We start from the raw sequence: 21,402 nt of genomic DNA on the forward strand, positions 1-21,402 counted from the left end.
CTATACAACCAATGTGATCAAGTTAGTGCCACTTTATTCAAGGGATACACAGCAATATATACTGTACAGGTGCTATTAATAGATCCACACCAATTTATACCCCCAGCTAAATATACACAGGCTGTGCATGCTTTGTTATTTAAAAATGATCGGTTAAAACTACTCGTTCACACGCTTCCACTTCCCCTATGACTGGTCCCGGTGTGGTGCCCACACGCTGCTCCCCCCTTGTGCAAGCATCCCGGTTTTCCTCATCTTTCTGTCCTATTCTCTTACCTCTCTGTGAATACACAGTTTCTTTATCTCCCTTGGCCTTGCATAAGTCCTTCATAACACCTGCAGCTTGTTAGGGCTGCAGCCTGTTATTACAACCAAGTTATTCGGTCTGGATTGCTCATAATATGCCCGTTTTCTTCCAGCCACTCCACAATTCCCCCTTTTTGTTTTTGAGCAATCCAGACCCCATTCTTGGACATCCGTTTAATTGACCCATTCATTATGCATTGCAAACATTGAAACAAACAAGGTAGTAACAATATCAAAATCAAGAACACTATTAACACTACCAATGCTCCTTTAACTGCAATCTGCAACCATCCCCTTAGCCTGAGGCTACTGAGCCAGTCAGAAAAAGGATCATGTCCTTCAGTAACATGCTGTTGCAAGCTCAGGCAAAAACCTGTTACCCCAGCTGTATTTGCCCATGTTACTCAAATATTTGTTCTAGGTAAAATGTCAAAAATCCCCTCACTACCTGGTAGAAAACAAATCAACATAACTATGCTCCGCGTTTGAGGTGTTGCCATCATTTTACCTCCTTTTTCCAACTGCTCCAATGCACCTGCAAGCTTCGAGGAATGTTTAGTCTAATTCTACAAATCCTGTCAACTATCTTATTATTCTGATTAATACACTGCAAAGCTAAGCATCTTAGAGGCCTGAAACTAATTTCTGCTAAAAACCCTTCACCCAAGGTCCTTAATTAAGCTTAAAACCTCAAGAAAACTACTGTTATTCTCTAAGTATTCACACTTGTCTTTCTATATTAGCAGCAGATTGCCAATATGCTAACAAACCTACAAGGTCAGACAACCCGCTCACTTCAGAACAAAACACAACCCGATCATTACATGAGTGACATTTAAACACACTATCCCCATCACATGCACGTGCGACTCTCCAAGTTTTCTTGTCACACCATGTGCAATGTATTAAAACCCAAGGTTGACAGTTCAGACCATGCTCTCTACAAGCTGTGTCGTTTTTCTTGATCTGTTCTGAGCTGAGCAGCTGTGCTCACATGGGGTCAAGACCAAGTTCAGTTGATGCTGGTGTCATCGAAGTGCCTCAGGATGTAAGGCTACCGTCGATATTGACCCATGCCCTGTAAAACATAAAAAATTAAACCTGATCCTCTACTTCAACCTGATCCTCTACTTCAACCTGATCCTCTATTTCATTATTCTTAAGATCTCCTTTCCAGGGCCGCACCCAGCTACTCGGAATCTATCTAACACTGGTATCTGTAACAACACAAGCATATCCTCGCCCCATCATTTTTAGTTCCGCAGGTCCCTTCCATTCTCCTATAGCGACATCTGTGTATTGAACAAAAACACTATTTCCACACTGGTTTACCCCAGATCTCAAACCCAAACTATGTATTATTACTGGCGGTTCCTTTCTATCACCTGTAAACCGTAAATAGTTCAATACGTATATCGCTTTTGCAAGACGCTCTGCTGGACCCATTACCTCTCCCCCTTTTTGTTTTTGCAAAAGCGCTTTCAGTGTTTGATGCGCTCGTTCCACAATGGCCTGTCCCGGGGGGGAGTGCGGTATGCCTGTGACATGACGTATACCCCAAAGCTGACAAAAATGAGTAAAGTTCCGAGAAGTGTAGGCCAGGCCATTATCAGTTTTTATTTGTGCAGACACTCCAAGTGCCATAATGGCAGCATGCATATGTTTAATTACATGCCATGCTGTTTCAGCAGCTTGCACCGTTGCCCAGAGTGCTAGGGAAAAAGTATCAATTGAAACATGCACATATTTAAGCCCACCAAATTCTGGGATATGAGTTACATCCATCTGCCAAAGCTGTAGAGGTCAAAGTCCCCAAGGGTTCACCCCCAAACCAAGGCCAGCTCCTGCCTTCTGACAATCAGGGCAGGACTGTACAATTTCTCTAGCATCAGCCACAGGAATGTGAAATTGCCTGGCCAACACTTCTGCTGATTGGTGAAAATATTCATGTAATAATCTAGCTTGTTCAAAGGTTTTAACAACAGGACCTGTCCAGGCTGGAGTGATAAGCTGATCAGCCCGAGTGTTACCTAATGCGAGACCTCCGCATTTCTGATGACTGCAAATATGCACAATAAAATATTCATCCCGACGTTGGTTCAAAAGCATTAACAATTGTAACAACAGAGTATACAATACAGGATTTCACACAGGTTTCACCATACTATGTTCCAAACACTGTACCGTACCCACAACATATAATGAGTCTGATACTACATTAACAGGTTCTTGAAACCAGTGTCGAAATGCCCAAATAACAGCTCGGAGTTCTAAAGTCTCTAAAGAGTCTCCAGTCACCCCAGGGAGTAGTTTATGTTCCCAAGTTTCTCCTACTTTCCAGGTGACTGCAGCTCTCTGAGATTTTCGTCCAGCATCAGTGAAAAACATTTATCCCTTTTACAGGAACCTCCGATCGCAAAGGCAAATGTTCAATGCGCTGATGAGATATCAATGGCAAAAGTTTGTCCGAAGGGTAACTGTTTGTAAGAGTTCCCAAAAAATCAGCAGCTGCTAATTGAAATTCGGTTGAAGCAGACAACAGTCAGTTCAAATACAGTTGAGACACAGGTACATATATAACTGTCGGTTCAAGGTCTGAGATATCTACAATTCGCTGCCTGCCTTTGATCATAAGCTGTGAAAACAATTCTGGGCATGTAACCACTGTCTTTCTGGGCTGGAAAGGGAGAAAAACCCATTCCAAAATTCATAAATGCAGTCTCCCTTCTCCCATCTGGATAATAACCCCTAATGGGTGTTCTCGCTCACCTCCTGAGTTAATTATCATAAACGAAAGAGCTTGGTCATCTAGTCGTCTGTGAGCATAAGTTGTTACTATCTTATTGGTGATCACCTGCAACGCCTGTTGCTGATCCTCATTCAATTGACGGCGCTCCTGAGCCTGTGCAGATGTTCCCAGGAGCGGCACGGTTTCAGATCATCGTTCGTAATTCCGCAGATATTACGAACCCACTGGATATCTCCCATTAATTTTTGCACATCAGACAATGTTTCTATTGCTGTGTTAATTTTCACTTTCTGAGGTCGAATCATTCCATTTGTAATGATCCAACCCAGGTACAACCACGGCCCTTTCTTTTGAATTTTCTCTGGGGCTATCTTCAACCCCCTTTTTCCAAGACTATGCGTGAGCTGACATAAAATCGTCTCAGAATCCAGTTGTTTTCCTACAACCAAAATATCATCCATGTAATGATAAATAAGTAAATGAGGATACTGCTTACGAATAGGTTCTAAAGCCCAGACAACAAACAATTGACACATCATAGGTGAGTTTTTCATTCCCTGCGGCAGCACCACCCGGTGATATCTTTTCACTGGCTCTGCTTTATTTATCGATGGCACTGTAAAAGCAAACCTTTCAGTGTCCTGTGGATGTAAAGGAATTGTAAAGAAACAGTCTTTCAAATTGATAATCACCAAATCCCAGTCCTCTGGTAACATAACTGGAGAGGGTAGCCCGGGTTGTAAGGCGCCCATATCACACATAACAGCATTGATTGCTCATGAGTCATGTAACAGACGCCTTTTCCTAGATTTCTTTGGGATTGTAAAACTGAGGTGTTCCATGGACTAGTTGAAGGCACCATGTGTCCAGCATCTAATTGTTCCTGCACCAAATTATTAACAATCTGCAGCCGGTCTTGCTTTAGCAGCCACTGATCAATCCAAATTGGACCATCAGTTTTCCAGCTGATTTTTAGAATCGGCTGCTCAACAGCGGCCACTCCTAAAAAGGCAAAATAAGGAGCCGAGCTCCCACCTGACTGAGCAGATCTCTTCCAATTAGTGCCACCGGCAGATGTATTGCATAGGGACATGTAGTTACTACCCTACCATCAGAAAACAAATGCAATTACGTCTCTACTGATAAAGGTAGCGTGAGTCCCACCAACCCCTACAATGCTGGTAGCCGCTGGTATTGGAGGCCACTGCCTAGGCCACTTAAAAAAAGGTACAATCGTTACATCAGCTCCGGTGTCTATAATCGTCTGCAATTTGCACACTTGTCCACTTGGGTGTCTCAGTTCCGTTTGTTCCTCTAGTTTTCCCCGACTGAAGTCCATGGCTAGCAAAACATCGGGCTGACCGGTGGATCCAAAACCTTCTACATCCCTTTTCTTTTGTTCTGCATTAGGCACTTTTGCTTCAAAACGAATTAATTGAGCAATTTTTGATCCCTCCTTAATAGTTACAGGGGGAGTTAGTTTGTAAACCATTATTTTAATCTGTCCCTCAAACTCAGCATCAATAAGACCTGGGACTACAAAAATACCTTTCCTAGATACTGAAGAACATCTGATTAATAAGGCGCTTAAACCATGTCCCAAAGGTCCCACAAGATTTGAATCAATCAATTGAACTGTGGTGTCGGTAAAAGTAATAGCTACTGCTGTTGCCAGGTCCACTCCGGCGCTTCTGGAGGTGGCGGCGGAGCAGCGGTCCAAGCACCCTGGACTTGTGTCGTAGCGCGAGGCCGAGACGCGCTCTGTGTCTCGTTTCCCTTTTTCCGACAATCACTGGTGTTATGATTATCTTTCCGACACTGCACACACCATTTCTTTTGCTGTGTGCCTGGAACATGACATTGTGATTTAATATGTCCCATCCTGCCACAATTAAAACGTCTTCTATCTTGCTTCCTGTTATTATTTTTTCCTTGCACAAGTGGCTTCACTGCAGCTCCTACCGTGGCAGCCATAAAGGCAGTTTTTTCCTGATCAATCATTCTTTCTGCCACCTCCAACAGCTGGGCAGCTGATGACCCACACGGCAGGAGGCTTAAAGCTTTCTTAGCATTATCATAAGTAAGCATATCAAGAAACTTTACTTTCATATCCTCATTCAGATCAGGATTACTCATGAGAGCAGCATGCAGTCTGTCTATAAATTTTGGATAAGATTCTGTAGGTCCCTGGTTTATCCCCGTAAATGCTGGCGCTATTTTGTCATCATGGAGGGCAAAAATCATTTTCAGAGCTAGTTCCTGCATTAATCGTAACACCTCGGGTCAGAATCCCACTTGCCACTTCAGGGTTAGCAAAGGGGCCGGCGCCTATCGGCGTTTGGGCATTCACTCCAAACAGTGGATCCCCTTGCTGACGAGGCGTGGCCGCGGCAGTGTCACAGGCTGCTTGCCAGCGTTGAAAAAACTGTATCTGCTGAGAAGCCGTTACCAAAGCTTGTGCAACCATACGCACATCATACCGAGTTAATAAATCTGCCGTGAAAATATGCTGAATTATTGAGTTAGTATATGGAGATTTTAACCCATATTGTGTTACTGCTAATTTCGCTTCTTTAATTACCTTCCAATCTAAGGGTTCCCACTCGTTACCCTGTGGTGTTACTATCACAGGAAATGCCATCGGCCCAAATTGCCCAAATTGCCCCTCTATAATTGCATCCCAAATGACTGCCCGCCATCGATGTGTTGGATTACAATTACCCCCCACGCCTCCCATTGGAACCAGTGGTGGTAACGGTCCTGCCGTTAATGTCTCCTCAGAGCTGCCCTCCCCACCTCCACCCTGTAAAAAAGGATTAGTAGAAAAAGGAGATAGTGGCGGTGCTGTAGGAGCAGGCTGCGCCGATTCTCGCACCCACATCTCAAGTTGCTCCAATTTTTCATGAGATCTTGCAGCTGCACATTCTCCAAACCACAGCGACGTTCTGCAGATGCCGATTGGAGTGACGGAGGCGTGGATGGAGGCAGAGGTGGATAGAAGCTGTCCTCTGTCGAGACGTTATACGTACATTCCAGGGATTGCTCTCTTGAACTTGGACCGGGAGATTCAAGTGGTTGAAGATTCGTTTCCTTTGGCTCTTGGCCCTTTAGCCACACTACTGCTACACGTGATGTATCCCTGTCCCTTCTTTTGGCTTTTGGGAACAAGGATCCCGAGAATGTCATAGCAGTAGCAGAGCCTTTTGCTCTAGCGCCTTCAACTTCTGCTGACAGGGCAGCAAAAACAGATGTGGTAGTTTGTCGTTCTGCTTTCGTCTCTTTCAGAGTCTCTAGGATCAGCCTCCACACTGTGGACAGCTTCCCACTGTCTTTAGAGCCTGAACTAATGTCCTCCCACAGTGCTGCGCCAATCTTTTCCCAAGTGTCTAGTTCAAAGGCTGCACTCACTGAGGGGATCAGTCCTCACTGCCGAGCCCATGACAGCAACCTCTTCAGGCTTCCCTCATCATAAGATAACCCTCTCTTAGAGAGGATATGTTGGAGGAGCTTCACACTGCTGCTTCCTCTTTGCTCAGCATGGACCCCATCTCCTCCCTGACCGCTCACCTGATCAGGGCGAGATTCCAACGGTTGTGCTCATGTGTCTTCCCAGGCACAGGGGCAGCGCCTGCTACACTGGCTTCTTATGCCCCCTCTGAGCCACCTCTTTGCTCCTGGAAGCATGAACGAGAGGGTCCCTGTTCAGGCACCACTTGTTGGCACAGAAGGCTCAGACACAACCTATACAACCAATGTGATCAAGTTAGTGCCACTTTATTAAAAGGCTTACAGCAATTTATACTCTCAGCAAACGATACACACGCTACATAGGCTTTGTTATTTAAAAATGATCGGTTAAAACTACCCGTTCACACACTTCCACCTCCCTTATGACTGGTCCTGGTGTGGTGCCCACACGCTGCTCCCCCCTTGTGCAAGCATCCCGTTTTTTCTCATCTTTCTGTCCTATTCTCTTATCTCTCTGTGAATACACAGTTTCTTTATCTCCCTTGGCCTTGCATAAGTCCTTCATAACACCTGCAGCTTGTTAGGGCTGCAGCCTGTTATTACAACCAAGTTATTCGGTCTGGATTGCTCATAATATGCCCGTTTTCTTCCAGCCACTCCACAAGCCGCCATCGCTGTCGCAGAAGAGGAGTCCGAGGTCACTCAGCCAGAGCTGGTCTAGGCGTTAGTTGTCTGAATTCTAATCAGTATCTGTAGGTATCTAAAACATTTAAGAAGCACAGATGGATCGGCGGTCAACGCTCTACTATTTCTTATGCTTCACGCGTGGATGGGATGCACAGATTTTCGTATCAGCTTCCTGTGCGCATCTTAAACAGTGCGTGCATGCAAAACCCATTGCTTACCCGCCATTCGGCGCCTGGTGTCAGGTACGGGATCTCTCAGCCTCGAGGCATAACCTTGAGAGGCGTTCCTGCTCAAGGGGGCTGCTGTCCCCCGCACACCCCTGTGGGTCCCCCACGCAGCAGCTGGGGAGCAGCCGGGGAGCAGGGAGGGAATGGTGCTGGGGGAGCAGCAGCACTGGTGCTGCTCGGGGTGGGAGTGGGCGCTGTACCCGGCCTCTTTCCTGGGGTCCTGCATGGCTGTGATGAGGTTTGGGACTTCCACTTCTGCTCAGCAGTGAGTCTGGGGGCCTATCTGCAGGCTGCCTCCTCCAGTGCCTCCAACTGCTGCACTGCCCCTGTGATCCCACCCGGTTTGGCTCTGAACCTCAAAGTGCAGGACCCAGCACTGAGCCGTGTTGGACCTCAAACAATTGGCCTCGCTCGGCCCATCGATCCAGCCTGCCCAGAGCCCTCTGCGGAGCCTTCGTACCTTCAAGCAGATCAACACTCTCCCCCAGCTTGGTGTCATCAGCAAACTGACTGAGGGAGCACTCCATCGCCTCGGCCAGGGTGTTGATCAATATTAAACAGAACCGGCCCCAGCAGGAAGCCCTGGGGAGCAGCCGGTGTGACCGACCGCCAGCGGGATGTGACTCCATTCCCCACCACTCTTTGGGCTCAGCCAGCCAGCCAGCTTTTAACCCAGAGTAGAGTACGCCTGTCCAAGCCATGAGCTTTGGCTCATAGCTTTGGCCCTTCTGATTTCCCGCCTGCGTAATTTCACGGCATCTTTGTGGTCCTCCCGAGTGTCCTGCCCTTCTTCCCAAGGTCAGAAACTCTCTGTTTTCCCTGACTTTCAGCCAAAGCTCTCTGTACAGGCAGGCCAGTCCTCTTCCCCGCCAGCTTGTCTTTTGGCCCATGGGGATGGCCTGTTCCTGCGGAGCAGGAGCCCGATGGAGGTGACGAGGAGATGCCCCACGGGGCCACACAGAAGCAGCTCCATGGGCCCGGCCAGCACCATCCCCGTGGGGCCAGGCACAAGCAGCCTGGCAGAGCCCACATCACCGGGCACCCGTGGGCCGGGCACGTGGCCAGGCAGCCCCAGGGCACGGCTGGGCAGGACGGTGCCTGGGGAGAGCCATGGCACCTGCTGGGCTTTTGTGCCGTAGCGAGTTCGGTGACCGGTGCGCAGCGCCAATTCACACACGAGTCGAGGTATTTCCATCCCTGTGTTCCAGTTCGTGCAAAGCAGGGCACTGGGTGGTAACCCACAAACGCCTAGCTCCCCGGCTGTCAAAACTTTATGCTGTTTATACAGTTTGGCAAACCAAGACATCAGCCTTCACTGGTGACAAGTTACATATTTCTCTCAGTATTTTTGGCTTGTTTTCCTATTTGCTAACCAAGTCTCTCAGTTTTTATGTTAACTAGTCTGCATGCTCAGCCTCTGCTTCTCTTTGGGCCAGGGCGTCTCTTGAGTCGGTGGTCGCCATCTCCCCGGGTCGCAATTACCTTTCCCCTACTTAGCGCTTAGTTTTGCTGAGCTCATTTCTTGTGGTAAGCTTCCAGCCAGCTCATTCATCACGTGATGCTACTTTCTTCTTTCTTTAAGTTCTTTCTTTAAACAAACGACTTGCTGGTGCTTTACAAAGCGCTTACCAGGGCATACCAAAATGCCTGTAACTGAACCTAACTGTTCAGGTACCAACCATGTACTTGATTTTATTCAGCGCTCGATATCCGGGATACGTCGTGGGGCTGGGAGCTGCTCTCACCTCCTCACCCAGCTGCTGGGGGTCCTGCAGGGCCGAGGGAAGAAGTCAAAGCATCGGAGGAGCATGGCGAGAGCCCGGGTGGAGGAGCAGAGCAGCGAGCAACCCCGGCACTGGGCACCCCACAAACGGGTGACACCCCACAGCAGCCCTGATGTGGGGCTTTGAGCTGCTGGCCACTGTAAGGGACGTGGCCCAACTGACTGTGCTGTGAGCCAGGGCCACGCTGCGAGAGAAGGTTCCAGAGGCAGCAACAGGCAGTCATGGGGAGGTGGGGCCTGGTGTCCCTTCCCTTGACTGACGGGTGTCTCCAGCACTCCTGGAGCTGGGGAGAGAGGCGGTTCCGGAAGCCCAGGGACTGGGGCCAGTAAGTAGGAGCAGGTACAAGCCTCTGAAGTGCTCTCTGCACTGAATACCCCCATTGGCAGGTCTGACGCTGGGTGCAGGACTGGTGATCTCCCTCCCTCCCTCTCTCTCTCAGGGTGTTGCCAGGGCTCACAGTACAGTCGCATGGGCCTCACAAAGACTCATCAGAAGATCTGCAGCTGTTAATACTCCTCAATACAAAAAGCAGATTATTTAGTTACAGTAGCGGCCAACCAGAGCCAATTATTTGCATGTTGAGCTCACAGAAATGTATCCAGGGCACCTTGTAGTACAAGAGTAGAAAGCCCAACGAGCCATCCTGTGATAAGGGAGGAAAACAGGACTGCAGTCTCCTTCCAGTGATACGCATGCCATTGCTCCAGCTCCTTCAGCTAATACCACAGAACCACACAATCAGGGGATGGCTTGGGCTGGAAGGGACCTCACAGACCACCCGGTCCCACCCCCCGCCAGGGGCAGGGCCCCCTCCCCCCAGCCCAGGCTGCTCCCAGCCCCGTCCAGCCTGGCCTTGAGCCCTGCCAGGGATGGGGCACCCACAGCTGCTCTGGGCAGCCTGGGCCAGCGCCTCGCCGCCCTCACGGGGAAGGGTTTCTTCCTCATGTCCAACCTAAATCTCCCCTCTCTCAGCTTCAAGCCATTCCCCCCTGTCCCACCACTCCCTGCCCTTGCCCAAAGCCCCTCCCCAGCTTTCCTGTCGGCCCCTCCAGGCACTGGGAGCTGCTCTAAGGTCTCCCCGCAGCCTTCTCCTCCCCAGGCTGCACAGCCCCAGCTCTCCCAGCCTGTCCCCACAGCAGAGGGGCTCCAGCCCTCTGACCAGCTCCGTGGCCTCCGACGGGCCCGCTCCAACAGGTCCGTGTCCTTCTGATGTGGGGGGCTCTAGAGCTGGGCGCAGCGCTCCAGGTGGGATCTCAGCAGAGTGGAGTAGAGGGGGACAATCACCTCCCTGGGCCTGCTGGCTGTGTGGCTTTTGATGAAGCCCAAGATTCAGACTGCATCGCTCCAGGTTTCATAACCTGATGTGGGGTGATCAGCCGCACTGATTGAAGAGCTATGGCTTGCACTTTGTCAGATTGAACTTCAGGTTGCTCTTTGGTTCACAACACCAATAACACCGTTTTGATGCTGCCTCCTGTAGATAACGCACGGGTATTTGTTTAAGATACCTGAAATACTAGAACTCAAGAATCCGATACCAACAGAGGATGTAAAAGAAGAGGAGAAGTTGGGGTGCAGAACCATACCGCATTCTCTGTGGTTATTATAGGAATCCTCACATCTAGACTGATATCACGGTCGCAGTCCCACCACACAATCTGTTGGTGCAAACAATTCAGTTTCCCCTGTGGTTAGTATTCTGGGAGAGATACCATCTGAAACAATTTCAATCCTCACCATGTTTTGTACTGGAGGTGTTGTAATATGATCATAGAGTGTTTGATTATGAATAATCCATCTGTTTAAAAAAACCCTCTGCTTTAGTAAGATGTGAACTTCAACACAGCAAAGTTTTAGTACCAAGTAGCTTTTTGAGTTGTTGTTTTTATTATTACTATTGTTGACTTTTCTTCCTCCTATTTTATTTTATTTTAATTAATAAATTGTTCTTATCTCAGCCCTGAGGTTTTACATTCCTTGCCAATTTTCCTCCCCATTCTTCTCGGGGCACTGGGGAGGGAGCAGTCGACTGCATGGTACTTATTACTAGCTGAGGTAAAACTGCAACAGCTCGTATACAGTGATATAACAAAAGGGTGTTTCTTCCTTCGATAAAGTGGGGCAGGGGTCCCACAGAGCCCCTAGCCCTGTGCCAACACTGCTCACAGGGCTCTCAGCAGGGACCTGAGGCAGAAGCAGGTCCAGGCAGCTGCAGGAGCATGCCCAGCCCCATCTGGCCCTCAGTCCGGCGGGGGTGGGCTCAGCCAAACTTGGGGACAAAGTGCAGGGGCTTCAGGGTAACCCCAGGCATTGGGGGGGAAGCTGCTTGTTGCCAGTCCCCGATCCCTATGAGGCTGGATGGGGGCAGAACCGAGGTGTCTCCTGGCTCCTTTATAGACAGCCTCACCCAGGTGGGTTTTAAACTCTTGTCTCCAGGCCAGAGTTTCATTTCTTTCTCACATTTGCTCCAGCTCCAAGTGACCTGGAAACGGGTGACACCCTGCAGAAGGCCTGGCCTGGGGCTCTGGGCTGCTGGCCACTCACACCATCTCCTCTCTTGGCAGCTTCTCCCCAGGCACATGGAGCAGCAGAGAAGCCCACACCAACCGTGGAGATGGGGTAAGCGCAGGGGACACCCACAGGTCCTGCCCCAGACCCTCAGCCCATGCCCTGCCCCTGCCCACGCTGGGCAGCGCTGCCTGCCGCCAAGGAGGGTGTGCTGCCCGTGAGTCCCGCCGGAGGGGCCGGGTGCAGCGGGGGTCTCTTCCCTCTCCCCCTCTGCAGGGCAAGCCTGGAAGCGTCAAGCGTGGAGCACTGCTCCCCAGAGACCGTGCCGCACTCCCTGTCCCGGAGCAGCTCCTCTTCACTGAACTCCCCCTGCTCCTTCCCAGAGCCCTGGCCGGCTGCAACAGCAGAGCTGGCTGCAGGGACCTGTGTGGCCCCCCTGAGTCCTGCAAGGCCATCAAGGGGCTCTCAGGAGATCCAGGGCAGCCGTCAGCCTGGACACTCCCCTGGAGCTGCCAGCAAGGCCTAAGCAAGTGTGGGTTCCTGGGGGCAGTGGGGACAGGACACAGAGCAGGGAGCACCTGTCCCCGCAGGCCACGCTGGCTTCCATGCCTTCCCTGGGCTCCATCCACTCCTTCCTCGAGCCCTGGCCCGGTGCAGCCAGCAGCACTGACTTGCACAGGATCTTCCCTGTCCCCTGTCCCCCAGGGACGTTGAGGGTCCAGCGGGTGAGGTGGGGCTGTCCCTTGGCCTGGAGCCCCCACTGGAGCTGCCAGCGCAGCCAGAGGAAGAGTGGGTCCCCAAGGACAGAGGGGACAGGGACAGGGCGCAGAGCCCCATAGCTGTGGAGACAACTTCTGGCAGCCCCCCAGTCATGAACGTGGCCATGAGGGAGCTCTTCCTCAAGACCAACAGCTTTGTCCAAGCCACGCACACGATGAGCAATCAGTTGCAGGCAGCGCTGCAAGCAAAGGTGGCCCAGCAGCGAGGGGGTGCAAGGGCTGGCAGGGCCGCCGGTCATTTGAGCCCCGCCTGGGTGCTCTTCATCCCCCAAGTGAGGAAGGAGGTCCAGGTCCTTCTGGGGCTGCTGGGGACCAGAGTGTGGCCTAAGGGCCTTGGAGTGGGGGTGCCAGGGGTGGGGACAGACATGGACAAGGTTGCGGATGGGGACAAGGACAAACATAAGGAGACAGGACCAGGCAGAGGCAGCCCTGTGCAAGCAGGCAGGAGGAGCCCGATGGAGGTGAACAAGAGGAGCCCCGTGGAGCCAGGCAGAAGCAGCACCAGTGGCCAGGACATCACCTCCGTGGGCAGGAGCACCATGGCAGACCCCAGAACCCAGCACCAGGCGCAGGGCACGTGGCCAGGTGGCCCTAGAGCTGTGCTGGGCAGGATGATGCCTGCGGAAGGGCTACACCTGACTGCGTGGCTTCCTAGAGGACTGGTGGAGACGCCACTAGCGGCCCCACTGCATCCGCTTCTGCAAGCCCCTGTGGTGGCAGCACTGGTGCCAGAAGAGGAGCACGATCCCCTGCCAGTGAGCAGCTGGGGGAGTGCAGGGCTGGAAACTGCCTGGGAAGCTCCCCCCCCCATCTGAAATGTTAAAAAAGAAATGTTTTCTCTCTCCCTGGTGCTGTGGCTCGTCCATCCATCCCACAGCTGGGGCTGCGACACCGTCAGTGCCCAACCCCAGTAGGGACGGGCTGGCACTGGGCACTGCTGGCACCCACAAAATGGGGGGTGGTCGTGTCTGGCACCCCAGCGGTTGCGCTGCCTTCGGAGGACCGGGCTGGGCTGGAGAAAGGGGCTGGCAGGAACCTCACTGGGTGCAGCAAGTGCCGAGTCCTGCCCCTGGGGAGGAACAAGCCCCGGCACCAGCACAGGCTGCGGACGCCCGGCTGGAAAGCAGCTTGGCAGAGAAGGTGCTGGTGGGCACCAAGTTGACCATGGCCAAGGGTGGTCAAGGGTGTCCAGGGCTGCATGAGGAGGAGCACGGGCAGCAGGTCAAGGGAGGGGCTCCTCCACGGAGAGACCTGGGGCTGTTCAGCCTGGAGAAGAGAGAGCTCAGGGGGATCTCACCCATGTACATTAAGACCCGCAGGCAGGTGCTAAGAGGATGGAGCCAGGCTCTTCCCATTTATACCCAGTGCAGGACCCAAGGCCATGGTCACTTGCTGGAACACAGGAGGTTCCCTCTGACCATTTGGAAAGACTTTTCTCTGTGAGGGTCCCAAGCCCTGGCAGATGTTGCCCAGGGAGTTGGTGGAGTGTCCATCCTTTTGGATGCTCAGAACCATCTGGACATGGTCCTGGGCCACCAGCTCAGGGTGGGGTTCGATCAGATGGTGCCCAGAACTTTCTCCAGCCTCAGCAGTCTAGTTCTGTCTCTGCCTCAACACTGAGTCAATGCCTCCCTCCCCAGGCAGAGCTCCTGCCAGGCCCCACACTCCTTCCCACAGGGAACACTACATGTTTATCATTTAAGGCATCGAGGGTCAGATCCCTCCATCCTTCTGAGGTGACATTCTTGCCTCAGCCAGCACCGAGAGGAGATGGGCAGCGACTTCCCCGCACCCTCATTTGAGTGGTGTCACGGCAGTCTCACACCTCTTTGTTGCACATGGCATGCACACCCCCAGCCCATGCCAGCTGGTGCCAGTGCCGGTGTTGCACCCCTCCCCAGGGCAGTGAGGTCCTAGGACCCCCCTAGAACCCAGGCAGGAAAGAGAGGATTCATGCTTCATGGTTTATTTCCAGTTTGTGGGATTTCTGGGGTGCAGGGTGCAATGAGGGCACATGGGTGCATGCCCTGGAACAGCCGTCCACGGGACTGAGGCCCCTCAAGCCTGCAGCTCAGGGTGGCCCTGGCCAGGGTTAGGGTCCCGCTGTTGGGTTTCTCTCCTCCAGCGCTGGTGGAGCTCCCACTGTGAAGCTCCATGGGGGTCCAATGGGTGCTTGGGATAAGCCACCCTCATGGGGCACCCATGGTCACCTCTGTCCTTGGGGGGCATTGTGGGCAGGGGGTGTATGGGGGCAGTTGGTGTGTGAGACCGTCAGGCAGCTTTGCACAAGACTAGCACACTCATGAGGAAGACCATGAAGAAGAAGACCCACATGAAGAAGCGGTCCATCACCTTGGCCACCTTCTTCCACTCGCCAGTCAGGTGCTGGGTGGCTCGGTGGCGTCGGAAGCAGCCAGCGATGTAGCTGACGTTCCTCAGCAGGCCATCATGGTGGCACAGGCAGCAGTCCCTGGGGCAGCCCCCTGCCTCGGCACCTGCCTCCCCCTCCCCAGGGCTCTTTCCCAGACCCCCAGCTTCCCCACTGCCTGCCCGCCCACCCAGGACCCGCCGGGAGCTCTTGCAGCTCTCGCCCACCTCATAGACGCAGCAGAGCCGGGCCATGTGGTGGAGGATAAGCCACCTGGCCCAAGGGGGCACAGATCGGGCCCCTGGGCCACAGTGGTGGATGTTCATGATGAAGATGGTCAGCGCAGTGGAGGCCGTGATCATGGTCATGGTGGCAATGTAGTACTTCCCTGTGTGGACAATGGGCGGTGACACTGTGGCGGAAGGGTTAGAGACCTGCAACCCCATCCCTGTGCCACAGCACTCCAGTTTGGGTGCTGTGCATTCACCCCAGCGCAGACACCCTGGTCCCATGGGAGGGTCCTGGGTGCTGCTGAGGCTCACCGATGAGTGGGACACTCTCCGAGGGTGGCATGCTCTCTGCCACCAGCAGCTGAAAGACAGTGAGGGCCAGCAGCACTGTCACCCCCAGCGAGACCTTCTCCCCTGAGTCGGCAGGCAGGTAGAAGCCAAGGGGTGCCAGAAAGGAGACCATGATGCAGGGCAGGAGCAGGTTGAAGATGTAGAAGGAGGCACGGCGGCGGAGGAGCAATGTGTAGGTGACATCGGGGTAGGGCTCGGAGCAGCAGCCATAGGTGATCACGTTCCTTGTGGCTGGCATGCCCAGCACCTCCCACTCCACATTCTCCACAAAGTCTGTCAGGTCCCCGGTGTCTAGACGGTTGCGGAGGTCGATCTGGTTCCCATTGTAGGTCCAGGAGCCAAAGGTGAGGCGGCACCGCTGCCCATCAAAGGGGAAGTAGGAGACATCCACCTTGCAGGAGCTCTTGGTGATGGCGGGTGAGTCCCACATGATGTGCCCATCAGAGCGCAGCACCACATTGGTCTCCATTGAGCCACCAAAGCGGTCATCAGCACTGGGGGAGGGACGTCCATGGGGCCAGGATAGCCCCGAGCCCCATATGGGGTGAGGGTCTGCAGGGCCAGGGCCAAACACCTCCACCCAATACCACGTCCCCTCTCCGTACCACCCTGCCCCGCAAAGAGGTGGCTCAGTGCCCCTGGCCACCCCCATGCTGACACGTCCCAACCAGCAGGCTGCTGCCAGGCACACCTGGCTGTTGCCAGACCCCCCTGCACCTGCTGCCCCCCAGTCACCCATTTGGTATGACCATATCCCTACATCACCCACCCACCTCCCTGCTCCCACCCCACGTGCAGCCACACAGCCCCAAGGCAGGCAATACCCTGTGCAGCCTGCCCCAGCCCCAGCCTGAGCCCCCTCCACTTGGGGGGGGGGGAGGGGGAAGGGGGGGGGCGGGGGGCGAGCATAACCCACTTGTTGTAAAGGACGATGTCTGGCCGCCAGACATAGCTGCTGGGGATGCGGATGCTGTCGATGCCGTCATAGGTGTCCTTGTCCCAGGTAAGGTGGGCATCCAGCCAGGCCTGGCGGACCCACAGGTAGGAGGTGAGGACCTGGTTCCTCTCGTCCTGCCAAGGAAAGAGGGTGGGCATGGGGAGAGACCCCGGTGTTGCCTGGCCCCCCTATCTTGGACCCCCACCCGATCGCCTCTGTAAGGGTCCCAAGGGATTGAGCTGGCTTTGAGGAGGTTGTGATGGTTTTGGGGGTATGGAGGGATGTGAGCTGGTTTCAAGTGGTCTGACCTCATGGGGGTGTGGGGGTGTGGCTGGGGGGGGGGGTTGTCGGGGGGTGTCTGTCTTCTGTCTGTCTGTCTATGCTGGTGTTGCATGGTCAGCTGTGTTCAGGTGATCTGAGCTGTTGGGTGAAGCTGGGCTGGTTTTGGGGGGTATGGGCTGGTTTCAAGGGATGAACATCGACTCTGGGTCGAGCAGGACCCGCTGCGGGAGAGCAGAGCTTGGCCAAGCAGTAACCAGGAGCCAAAAACCCAACAGCCTCGGTTGGGCTGGGCTGGGCTGGGCTGGGCTGGGCTGCCGGGGCTGGTGCCACACCTGGCCACTCACCATGTCGATGATCTGGGAGAGCGTGACCTGGAGGGTGACGTTGAGCGCCCGGTCTGTGTCCTCCACGGGGCGCAGGGCGCTGGAGTAGTTGGCAAAGAGGTCGTGGAGCAGCTTGTAGGCGAACCTGCCCTGCGCCCCCCGGCAGCCTGCAGGCACCCAGACTGCGGCTGGAGGAGCCGTGGCGCAAGCCCCAGGGGTGCAGCAGGACCCCCCCGAGGGATGCCCAGGACCTAGGCACGGGGACCCCCTGGCAACCGAGCGGGGCGGGGGGGAGCATGCCAGGGCCCCTGTCCCTCCTCGCCACCAGCCGGAGCCCTCCATCCTACCGACACTGTCCCCCTCCCAGAGATGCCCGATGTGCAGCGCTGCTGCTGCTTGCAGGGGCTGGCAGACCCTCTTCCCACGCCCAGGGCTGGGGGTGGGGTGTGGGGGTGCCAGCACCCCCTGCCACCCCCTCTGCTGCTTACCCTGGGCCAGGAGGCAGCCAGCAAGGCAGAGGGCTAGCAGCGGAGCTCCAGGCTCCATCCCGCCGCACTCCCGCCCTGCGCAGGTCCCGGGGGACACGGGCCGGGGGGGGGGGGGGGGGGGGCGCGCTGCCTGTAAGTGCTGGGGTGACGTCAGGACTGGGACGGGGGGGGGGCACAGCCTCCCTTGGGACCGACAGTCTCAGTGCAGCAAGCTCTGTGGCAGAGGGTAATGGAAAGCGACCCTGAGGGTGCCCAGCTGGGACGTGGCAGGGGGTCTGGGCGGGGGTTTGGGTGCAGCTGAGCCCCTTTGGCACGGGTCTGGGTGCCGGGCAGTGACATGCTGCCTGTCAGCTGCCCCAGCCCAGGGGAGGCTTTGCCCACCGGCACCCTGAACCGTCACTGCCACAAGACCCTCCTGGCCGCACCAGTGGGCAGCCCCTTCTCTGCCTGCGCCAGGCAGCTCAGGGACAGGACCGTGGTGACAAGGACCGTGCAGCAGTGAGCTGGAGCAGGCATGGACAAGGTCACTCTTTGCCATCTTGTCCGGAGCTTCTGTCTGCCCAGAGCTGGCAGCAGCTTCACTCTTGGTTGGCAGCTTCGTGCACTAGAAACCAGCAGCCTGAGGGACCTCTGGCCCGGGGGGCTGCAGGGAGAGGGCACCACTGCCCACAGTCCTGGCCCAGAGCAAGCTGGAGAAGGAAAGCCTGGGGCTGACCGGGACACACTGGGGCACTGAAGCCCACTGAGGCCAGGGCACTGGGAAGAGCCAAGGGCAGATGCTGCAGGCCCCTGGGTGGAGGAACTACCATGCACAGCAAGGGACATCCCACTCCCCAGTAAAAGAGCAAGGAAAGGGAAGGGGATGATTATTCCCATCTGGTGAGAACAAAATTCCAGGAGGTTAAGGGACATGACCCAGGAGACAAAGTAGCAAGTGGCAGAGAGGTCCCTGCCCAGGGGTGCCGGAGCAGCTCCCTGGCTCCAGCCATGGGGGGAGGCCACTGCCTCCTGTTCCCCCAGCACCTCCCTGGCACCTTTCCCATGCTGATCCCTGGCAGCAGATGCCAAGCAGTGCACCGATCAGTTTTAAGGCTGGAGGTTTTGTTTCCAGGTGGTGAATTATTCATCCCCAGGCCAAAGTCCTGGGCACTCTGTTCCTCCGCCCAGGGCAGCAGCTGGGTTTGCAGAGATGCAATTATGCTAATGGAACGACGCAAAGCCAGAGTGACCTGGCTCTCCGCACAGCACAGCCCAGTGTCAAGTTTACATGTGGTGATGCTGGCACAGCAGGACAGTCACCTTGCATGGGCAAGAAGATATAAATCACCACTGCTTTTACAGCTTTTCATGCCAGAGAGCTGGCACTGGGGAGTGGGTCCCGCCCAGCCCCCCATTCGGAAGAGAAGAGACTGCCAGGCACCCAGCAACACCCAGCCCTGGGAAGCAGAGGTCTGGATTGTGCCCAATCAAGGATATTTATTCAGGGTTTATTTCACGCTTTTACCAGCACACGCCAGTTTTTAGCCTGAACAAACCTTGTGTTGCATGGGAAAAGCACTTCCCTCCCTTTGCCATGATGATGTAATCTGGTCCATCCCTCACCTCTTTCCAGAAAATCCCCTTCCAAGAAAGGCTGTTCCCCCACCCGTCTCCTTCAGGATCCCCTCTACTTCCCATCTCCACAGTTCCCAGGACATGCTCTGTCACCGCACCAGGTGAGGCTCACCACCCCGTAGCTCCATTCTTTCACACTTGGCCTACCCTCCTCGAGACAGGGGTGACTTTTTCTTCCACAGCTCTGAATGAACCTTCTCCATCACCACAACCTTCTAACACTATCAAAGCGATCTTGCAGCTCCTTCAGCCCTCATGGGGCCACCCTGCCTGGTCCCAGGTATGCAGGATGCCCCCTCTAAGTGCTCCCCAGCCACACCCCTCTGCACCAAGCCAAGTCTTCCTTACTCTGACCCTTCCCACTGCTCCCAGACATCTGTGGCTGCTGGAGGCCAGTCTTACCCAAAGATAAAGATGAAGACAACATCCAGTACCTTCTCAACGTCCCTTGTGCTGCATCCCTGTTCTCCTTCCACACGGAGCCACCTTTTCCCGTATCCATCGGTGCCAATACACCTGTAAACACCTTCCCTGCTGCTCCTCACATCCAACAGATTCAGTTCCAGGGGAATTCAGCTTTCCCAACACCATCCCTGCACCCGTCACACAAGCTGTGCCACCACCTGAGCCAGCCCAAGCCACCCAGGTATGACAAGCCAAGGGTCACATGCCTATGAAACTGAAGTCTTGCTTAAAAAGCAAAGGAAACCATGGGAATACTATAAAGATTTTATTTATTGTTCTCAAAAAGACAGGAAAATAATCTAGATCATTTATTTATATTTTTTTTAATAAAAACCTTTACATAATCCTCATGCATAAAGACCTTCAGTGAGCCAATACAAAGCAGCACCAGGTGGGCTGGAAGCCACTGTGAGCCACGGCTGGCGGGCCATGGCAGGAGGTGCCACTGCAGTAACCCTGAAATCAGAGCAGACTAATAGACAGCTTTTCTTTTTTTCTTCTTCCAAAAATAGTCGGTTTCCAAACACAGAAAGTCAAGACTGTACATACCAGAGCACAATGCCACGGTCAGCTATGTGCTTGCAGGATGTTCTTAGACTAGACGGGGGCTCCGTAACACGTGTTGCTCTGTGTAACACGGCAAACAGATGAGCGCGTGTGCCAGGTGGCACATGCTGGTCGAGGGGCTGCCTGTCTGAGTGCACACACCCCTAATACCTACACCAGCTGCCATCCGACAGCGCAGAGGCAGGCTGAAGTGCCAGGGCAGCCAGGCTGCTCTGCTCCTCGGGCAGGTGACCTTTCTGGCAGTTTGTGCTTTCTGTGCAGAATTTGCCCCCTCCCATCAGCAGCACGGAATGCAGCAACTATGAGGACAAGCTCCTGTGTTTTACTGCGCACGGGACCCAGGAGATGTCCACCCTCTGAGGCCTGCATGGTGCAGAGCTCACCATAAGGCACACACAGAGGTGCCACCTCCTTTCCTCTTGAGTCAGGAGAGCAGCCTGCTTTACTTTTGGAGGTGGAGGATGGAGAAATTAAACAACACGTTGGCAGGTTTCCAACCGAGCAAGAGAATGCAGGAAGGAACTTCCAAACTTCAGTCCCTTCTCCCACCCCCAATCACAGAGCAAACTTTTAACACAAAGCCCTAGTTAAAGCTTATCCGCCATGAGTTCAGATGCCAAAGGTTCATTGGTTTACCAAGCGCAGTCCCACCGAAGTGGAAATCTGCCCCATGGAAAACTGTCCCAGAATTTGCTTCACCATCCTCTGTACTGCAACAAAAGGAGTGAAAAGGATCAGCCAGGAGACAAAGCCCACACTGTGCCCCACTCCACAGGGACAATCTCACCTGCAGACAGGTTTGGCAAAAGGTGTTTTATTGACTCTAGGAAAACGTTGTGTGGTTGAGGGCACCAGCCAGCAAGGTCAAACCAGTCTCAATGCTCCCCCAGGTTACAAAAATCCCTGTGTTAGCCCACAAACTAAAGCTGTTTTACACCTCTGGAAAAATCTGCGTGGCTAGAGAGGTGGTTCGCCCTCAGAACAAGGATAAACAGTTAACAAACAATAAAAACTGTCAAAGGATGGAAAGGATTCTTCCTCAATGAGTCACTACTGTCAGCTCCCTCAGGTAAGACTGGGTGAGGCTGCGGAGCTCCTCCAAGGCATAGTCCTCCGGCATAGGCAGCCGTCCAATGTGGGGAGCGAGCAGGCGAAGAGGGACACGCTGTGGGTCAGGCATGGAGTCAGTGACGGGCTCTGGGGCATGCTGCAGGCTGAGGACCACCCGCAACAGGTTAGCGATGCGCTTGGCCATATCTGGAAAGAGCA

At 54.1% G+C, this 21,402-nt stretch overlaps 2 protein-coding genes and 1 long non-coding RNA gene across 13 annotated transcripts in view; all 3 read right to left on the reverse strand.

The window, feature by feature from the left end:
- LOC119143174 overlaps positions 1-8,527 on the reverse strand; it is an 18,226-nt gene extending 9,699 nt beyond the window's left edge. The window contains exons 1-2 of the long non-coding RNA XR_005102608.1: positions 8,518-8,527; positions 6,173-6,174 (exon numbers count right to left, since the gene is read on the reverse strand). This is a non-coding gene — a long non-coding RNA (uncharacterized LOC119143174). The remainder of the gene's footprint in view (positions 1-6,172; positions 6,175-8,517) is intronic.
- A 5,941-nt stretch (positions 8,528-14,468) lies between these two features.
- On the reverse strand, positions 14,469-17,545 carry CHRNA10 (cholinergic receptor nicotinic alpha 10 subunit). Its single transcript, XM_037376469.1, has 5 exons — positions 17,488-17,545; positions 17,021-17,166; positions 16,374-16,528; positions 15,419-15,951; positions 14,469-15,264 (listed from the first exon to the last, which is right to left on the reverse strand). The coding sequence occupies exons 1-5, from the start codon at positions 17,543-17,545 to the stop codon at positions 14,780-14,782; spliced, it is 1,377 nt and encodes a 458-aa protein (XP_037232366.1). The 3' UTR covers positions 14,469-14,779.
- A 3,343-nt stretch (positions 17,546-20,888) lies between these two features.
- Positions 20,889-21,402, reverse strand: part of NUP98 (nucleoporin 98 and 96 precursor) — a 41,459-nt gene continuing 40,945 nt past the window's right edge. For all 11 annotated transcript variants that reach the window (XM_037378287.1, XM_037378297.1, XM_037378296.1 and 8 more), the window contains one exon: positions 20,889-21,390. In XM_037378287.1, the coding sequence (XP_037234184.1) occupies positions 21,173-21,390 (218 nt within the window). In that variant the 3' untranslated portion in view covers positions 20,889-21,172. The remainder of the gene's footprint in view (positions 21,391-21,402) is intronic.

The sequence above is a fragment of the Falco rusticolus genome, chromosome 2, assembly GCF_015220075.1.
Source record: "Falco rusticolus isolate bFalRus1 chromosome 2, bFalRus1.pri, whole genome shotgun sequence".
NCBI classification, from domain to species: domain Eukaryota; kingdom Metazoa; phylum Chordata; class Aves; order Falconiformes; family Falconidae; genus Falco; species Falco rusticolus.